General features: G+C 56.6%; 2 protein-coding genes across 2 annotated transcripts; both read right to left on the reverse strand.

Annotated features, from left to right (window-relative positions):
- NCLIV_039640 (putative pantoate--beta-alanine ligase) lies at positions 1-1638 on the reverse strand (the record flags this gene model as incomplete). Its single annotated transcript, XM_003880873.1, has 2 exons — positions 1-272; positions 735-1638. Coding segments are annotated over 2 exons (1176 nt in total), but the record flags the coding sequence as incomplete, so codon positions are not given.
- Positions 1639-4215: 2577 nt separating this feature from the next.
- NCLIV_039650 (genome sequencing data, contig C317, related) lies at positions 4216-6777 on the reverse strand (the record flags this gene model as incomplete). Its single annotated transcript, XM_003880874.1, has 4 exons — positions 4216-4556; positions 4951-5103; positions 5560-5596; positions 5995-6777. The coding sequence occupies 4 exons, from the start codon at positions 6775-6777 to the stop codon at positions 4216-4218; spliced, it is 1314 nt and encodes a 437-aa protein (XP_003880923.1).
- Positions 6778-7500: the final 723 nt, after the last annotated feature.

Genomic DNA, 7500 nt, shown 5'->3' on the forward strand with positions numbered 1-7500 from the left:
CGGATTTGCTCTGCGTTCACGACTTACGTGCTGCAAAAGAAGGAAGGATTTCCGCGCCTTTTTTCGGTCCTCTTCGGTCATGCGGCGGTTGCGGCTCGACGCCGCCATGCCGTCGGAGTCTCGCCACGTGTTGTGCGCGAGCAGAAGTGCATCTAGACCCATTCCACAGATCAGGCGCTTCACGCAGGCAACCTGCTGAAAATCCTTGAATCCAAAATGCGCGTAGGTCGGCCGAATCAAGGTGAACAACTGGGTCACCACAGTGCCGATTCCTGATGGCGAGCAAAAACAACGGAAACGCCCCTGGTGCAGCCTGGCCAGAAGTTGAATTCGGTGCCTGTACACCTCACTCCTCACAGCAGAGAGCGGGCTCCAGGCACCGACCCAAATGGATGCACACGAGCCTCTTTCCCGCCATACACTACCGACAAATCGCCGCAGCTGCCCGAGTTTGTGCTGGTCGGTAGCATGCAGTGCACCACCTACCGTGGTTCCCAATATATATATATATATATATATACATGTTTTGCGCGGTCTATCCAGCCGTCACCGCAACCTCGCACAGTTTTTCGGTGCCGACTCGCGCGGAGCGAGGTCTTCCACCCCGGCGAAAACTCTCACATGCGGGCAGTGGAAACCCGTGAAGAAGGCGGGAGACAACGGGGAAGCAGACGGCACGTTGCGGCGCCAGGACACTCGCGAAAAGAGACCGTCGGTGGGGCAAGTCGCGTTACCTCGAAGGAAGCCGGAGCGGCGTCGGCCTTCGCCCTCCACCTCCTCAATGCCCTCAAAATCGACGCGCATGCGGAACAGCCGCTGCGGAGGAATCCAGGAGGCGGCGGGTGTCGGGCCGAGCGCGTCCCGTTCGCCTGCGTGTGTGTCGAGTCTCTCGAGTTTGAACCCGCTCACTGGCGACCGCACCACGCGGTCGGCTTCTTTGTCGGTCGCGTTCGGCAGACCGTTCGCGCGAGCGTCGCCGTTGTCCCGGCCCCTCGGCACGGTGTAGAGCTCTTCGCTCCCCGCAATCAGGTGCGGCCGAGAGTCGAGCGGATAGAGGCTCGAGTGCGAGGGAATGAACACGAGGTCGACTCGGACCTGCGACAGAAGCTTCATGTCGTCGTCGATGGACGCGGGGTACGTCAGGAAATCCTTGGCGGAGTGGAACTGCAAAGCGTTCACGAAGATCGTCACCCAGACCTCGTCGCCTGTGCAGGCGGCGCCGCGGATCAGATGCAGATGACCCTCGTGGAGACCGCCCATCGTGGGAACCAGAGATATGCGGCGGCGTCGAGAGAACATCGACGACCTGTCAACATGTGCGTGGGTCAGAGCGTCGACAGAGTCGCCCGCGCCTGTTCCTGACTCAGAGGCTGACGCGCCCGTCGAATCTGCCGCCGCCGCGCCGCCCTCCGTTCGGCCAGCCGCGCGAACGGCGACGACGGGGAGTTGGACCCGTGGACGAGCATTCCGGTAGGCGACGAGTTCTTGTGGAGAGTGAACCACGAGAATCTCGCGCCTGTCCCGCGGCGGCGGCGCTGTTGCGCGAAAGGGGAAAAACGCACTGGACGACGGCAGGAACTCCGCAGAGAACGCGGGGAGAGTATCCCGCCCCAACTGCGCCAGCGTGTGAGTTTCCATCTTCCCCGTACAGAACACGGTGAGAACGGCGAGGGGAGAGGAAAACGTGGTCAGGGGACGGGGAGCGACGCGGACGCGACTGCATCGAGGAAGAAGGGTAACGACTCCGAGACGGAACGCAAAAGCGGAAACAGGAGGAAAGGGAGCGAAATCACCCGCAAAGACCGCGAAAGCAACGCATCGAAAAACTCACGCGTTCCCCGATGAAACCTCCAGCCCGAGACACGAAAAAGCCGAAAGCCTTCTCTGCTACAGACGGCGAACACCCGCGCGAACGCTCTCTCGTGCGACAGGAGAGAGAGACTGCGTCTCTGTCCAGATTCCTGCGCGCACGCTGCCTCAGCTAGTGACCTCCAGCACAGCTGTGTGCGGAGACTTTCTTTTCCGGGAAGCTGTCACGAGGCTGTCGCCGCTCGGACTGGAGATTCTCCTAAAAATTCGCCTCTGTTCCAAAAAGACTCCGCCGCAGGGCGGTGCGGCCGGAACTCACATGCGGAACGCAGTCTAGCCGGCGTCCACAAAGCGACCGAGGCATTTGGTCAATGCTATCTCGCCGTCCTCGTCGTTCCCAAACAGAATAGAGAGCCGTCCGTTTTTCCAGATTCACAGAAAGAGGGGCACAAGATTTTTGTCTCGAAAAATGTGAGGTGTTCATACAGTGGACGCCCGGGGGAACGTCGCGCTCGATTTCTTGCGCGCAGGCGACTCTCCACGAATCTCTTCCCACATCTGTAAATTTCTCTGCGTTTTAATCGTGTTTTCGACTTTGGGGTCTCCTCTCTAGCATCTTCGGCAATCTCGCGTTGCAACCGCCCAAGACTGACCACTTTTTGTGCGTCTTATCCCTCAGTTCTGCCGCTCGAGAGCGACTTCCAGTCCTTGTGTGCCGGCCGCTGGGCGTACCGGGGCTCAGAAGAAGTCTACGCTCGGCGTTAAAGGCGCTCGTCACGAAGGCGCCTCTCTGCCGCGGGGCCCGTTCGACACGACCTCGTCTTCCGTGAAAGTGTTTACACGTTTTCTTGGCATGTCTCCCGTTCGCGCCGTCGCGCACGAGGAGCCGCCCTGTGAAAGACAACGCAGTCGTGGAATGCCCATGTGTAGTCCTAGATATCCACCGATATAAAGAGAGGCAGATCTATCTAGCCAGAGAAGCACAAAACCTGTTGTTGCCTGACCAAGAAGCCCAGACATGCTCTGCACTCCATGATGCGGTCGCCAAACGTATGAAACGGTAACGGGCGAGTTCCCCCGTCAGGACGATCATCTGGCTGCGAACTACAGGCACCCGAAATCCCGAACTCATGAGGAAGAATGTATGTAAACATGAGGAGGAATGCACATTTGCTGCGCCCCAACGCGGAACAGCCACATCCACATTATGTGGCGAGAGAGCAGGAACAGCGGTTCTCCGCTTCTGTGTGGAGTAAGGGTGATGATCTTGCAGCCTTCCACTTTGTACTGCCTGCGTCAGCTGCTGCGAGGTAGCCCGAGCTTTCAAATGCGCCTGACCATTCGCAGAGAATCCCAACTCTGAGAAACGGGACTGTTCCTGCGTGTCGCGACTCCCGCCGCACAAGAGATCGGCTCGGCGCCTCTCCTGGTAGGGTATACGCCTGGCTGTTTCACTCGAGAGGTGCGGAAGGCAGTTCCGCTCGTGTTCGTTGTGATCCCGTCGTCTAAAAACCACCCCTTGAGAAGCAGCTACCAGAGAAAACCAAAACGGCAATGTGCCCAGACGTGTGAGAGCCCGGGACCCTTGCAGAAACTGGCAAAGGCAAGACTTTCCGGGGCAGAAGCGTGACTGCAGACTCATGTGTCTTGCGTCGAACTAACCGAGCGAACAACACATTTTCTGTTACAAAACGACCTGGGAGAAATTCGGTTCCTCCCTCGTTCTTTGGGGGGTTGTCGCTGGTGAGCGGAACAAAACGGTTGGGACGCGCCGGGAAAACGAACAAAACCAGCACGCGCTCCAATTCAAAAAGTGGTGAAGGCGTGTGCTATATAGAGCAAGAACCAGATCGACGAAATCGGACGCACAACGCCCCAGGTGCTCACATACACACATCGGATACACCCACACGTGCCTTCGGAATCCGCCGGATCGCCTAGCCTGATAACAAACTCCGACATGCGGCGTTCCGCGCAATCGTGATTCCCCAGCTCTTTCCTGCGGCCCTTCAAATCCACTTGCTTACATAGCTCCCGGCATTTATACACTTCCACGGAATAGACGCTACAGCAGCTCACATATATCTGCGTCTCTACATGGCGACGTGGCGCTTGTTTATAAACAGAAGGCGACTGTGCGGTTGGAGCGGTTCTGTAGTGTTCCTTTGCACGTTTTGCTGTCGTCCAACGCATGACGCAAGACGTGAGGTATCTGTCCCTCTCCGCGCTGTCATCGACGCCCCCGTTCGCGGGGAAACAGTTGGCCAGTTCAACGTCCCGCCTGACACGTTTCGTGAGCTGTTCGTCGGTGGTTTCTTGCCTCTCGTCTCGCTTCGCTCCTCCAATTTTTTCATCTTTTTCTTCTTTTCGCGTCCCCCGGGGCGCGCGGCCTCTTCGTCGACGTGCCTAACTTTGTTGGCCAGTCCCACGCCTGTGCGCCCCGTCGCTAGCTGTTACCTCCTGGACCTGCGTGTACACCTCGCCGAAACGCTTCTGGAGACTCGTAGGAACTTGTTTCCGGAAAAGGTCGACCTTGGTTCTGTCCAGCGACGCGAAAATCGCGCCTGGACCGCCTCCAAGTTCCGCAATGACATCGCCGTACGGCCCAATGACTGTGCTGTGCCCGTACACCGGATACTCGCCTTCGCCAGAAACCGAGGGCGAAGGCGCAGCCGGTGAACATCCAACCACGTACACCTGATTGTCGAGCGCACGCCCCCGAAGAAGCAGAGACCAATGCGGCGGACCTGAACACATCGAAGCAGCAACGATAAGGGGAAAACCGCCTCGCTCTTGACATGCAGTCCTACATAACGGAACGAACAGGGGTATCTAGCTAATCAGGTGTACACGTTTATCTATCTATATCAATATATACGTACGTGCACACATACGTGCATGTATGCATGACGATTGCATGTGTAGAGATACGTCTCTATAGTTGAACCCCTTGTCGATACCACGGAGACATATACTTGTTTCTTCCTTTTTGACTTCATTTCACGATTCGCCTTGATCCCCTTCTCTTGTTCGTCTTTTCCGGGCCGACTGGTTTCTCATTTTCGCTTTGTTCTTTTGTCTCTGGTTTTAAAAATCGCTCTGTGTCGTGCAGATCTTTCGCGTCGCCGCTCGCGGGTTTACCCGTGGTTTGATTGAACGCTCCAGGGTAGCAGAGAAGTTTGCAGTTTCTCTGCTGCGTCAGTGCCAAGGCCATCTCCGCGAAACGCAAATCGTAGCAAATGCCGAGACCGACGCTGCCGAAAGGCGCGAGAGAAAACGAAGAAAGGGAGTTGCCTGAAGACAAAAAGCAAACACAAAAGCGTTCGCACTTCGTCACGTACACGCAAAGATACATATATCCCGCATCGATACACATATGCCTACATATATATATGGATATATATGGATATATATGTATATGTATATATGGATATATATGTATATGTATATATGGATATATATGTGTAGATTTGTACGGGTATATGTAGCGAGGAACAGAAGAGATGTGGCGACAAGAATTGGGTGAACTGAAGCTGAACGAAACAAGGCTGCACGACACGCGAAAAACCAAACGCGCCGAGGCATCGGCAGCTGTTGAGAGCTCCAGAGAACCGTCGGGAATCTTCCCCTTGTCTCTTCGCCTCTCTGATCTCGATGTGTCGGCCCAGAACGACTTCCACAGCATACGCCGTCCCACTTCCTTGCAAGGCTCCTCTTCTGCGTTTTTCGCTTTGAGGAGTCTGCACTCACCGGCGCTCAGGGTGGCGCTCTCTCGAAAGATCATCCCCTGCCGCGAGGAGGCGAACACACACCAGGCAAGACAAACCGCGGGAGACCGAGTGGAAGGTTTCCCATACGCAAGAGAGTCCCCGCCCTCGCTGCAGAAACGGCGGCACACTCCTGATTTGCGCACAGCCTGCGCATCCCACCGGATCCGCATATATACACGCATCGGCGGAAGCGAGGAAACACAAGTAAAAAGAGAGATACCTACCCATCCCCCCCCCCTGTGCGTCTCTCATTGCCTACGTCTACACTCGACTGCAGAGAAAGGATTCACGCCTCTCCTGTGTTCTGCTCTTCTTCTTTTCTTCTTCTCTTCTTCTTTGCTTTTCCTCTCTTCTTCTTTTCTTTTGTTTCGATGATGTGCGCATCTCTCTGCGCGTGTCTCCTGTCCGTTCTCACTTTTCCATTCGGGTCATCAGATTTCAGGATGCTGATGTCGAAGAGATGCATTTTTCTGTGTTTGGCGATGAAGGCGCCTTCTCGATCGAACACGCAGCATGTGTTGTACAGCTCGACTTTTTTTCTGTCCGTGTCCTTCCCTGCGCTCTCGTCTGGGACTTCCCGCCTCTCGACGATGGACCCGCCCACGACGCAGACGCGCAGCCGCTTCGCCATCTCCTTCATGAAGGCGAAGGAAGGAGACACCCGCGCACGCATCTCTTCCTCGTTTGCTTCCTCGTCTGCGTCGCCGAGGTCCGGCAGCGGCTCGCCGTAGGCGGCAAAGCACGAGTTGTGGTACGGCGTATTCCACATCTCGGGGAGAACGAGGACATCGAACGGACGGGAGTTTCCGTGCGCTTCCTCGTGTCCCTGTTTCTCTTGGCTGCGCTCACCCCCGAGCTCGCCCAGGGCCGTGGCGAGGGCGTCGACGATGCCTCTGTAGGACGTCTGAACGGGCGCCGAAGAAAAGATGTTGTGGTCGAACGCCGCGGTGAACGGGAAGGTCGAGGAGGTTGCGCCCCTCTTCATAGCTGCGACGGCTGCAGCAAGAGCCTCCTTGATGCGCTGCATCTGCTGCTGCTTCCTCTCCAGCACTGCACGCGAATCTCCAGAAGAAAGAGAAGAAGGAGAAAGAGAAGAAGGAGAAAGAGCTGAGAGAGTGGCAGGGGGAAGGCCAGCCTCCCGGCGCAGCAGCGCAGGCAGCTGCAAGACACAGATGCGGATTGAGGTCGCCGGCGACATCGTCAAGAGATGAAGGAGAGAGGGAGACAGTGGAGGCAGACGGGCAGAGAAAGAGAAAAGGAAGAAGGCGAAAGGAGGGGAAAGGATGCAGCCTCAGATACAGACAGGCAAGGCGCAACCTGGCCTTTTCGATTTCCTGGGGATGTGTGGAGCCGCGCACGCTGACGGTTTTGCCTGGACGCGAGAGTCCACGCTCACACACGCAGTTGCACGTGAAGGAGACCGCTGTCTGGGGTGTTTGACTGCAGTTTTGCAGAAACGGAGACGTCCCTCCAAGAGGAGATATTCCGCTCTCGGAGAGAGCGACAAAAACGGGACAACAACCAGAAGGAAATTCGGTCTTTCCGAGCTCCTCGCTCTCCCCTCGTCTTGGAAAAGAACACAAAGCCAGATTTGCCGACGGGTGAAGAGACAGTCTCTCCAGAGCTCGACACTCGGCCTTCTCTCCAAATCGGGGCCTTGCCGCGGACGCGCCGTTTCGCGTTTTCGAGGTGAGAGGAAGGCGAGGAAGAACGCGGGTTGTTGATTCAAGAAGCTTTCCTTTCCGGTGCGTGACTTACACAAACTCGCCTCGTTTTGCCCTGCTGTCTTCCACGTCGGTCTGCGACTCAAAGTCTACGCAGGCGACCTGTCTCAGCCCTTCTCCGTCTCTCGTCGTCTCTCTCCGTCTCTCGCTGTCTCCCTCTGTCTCCCGCTGTCTCGGCTCATCTTTTGGGCCGACAG

The sequence above is a fragment of the Neospora caninum genome, chromosome IX (genome assembly GCF_000208865.1).
Source record: "Neospora caninum Liverpool complete genome, chromosome IX".
In the NCBI taxonomy this organism is placed as follows: Eukaryota; Apicomplexa; class Conoidasida; order Eucoccidiorida; family Sarcocystidae; genus Neospora; species Neospora caninum.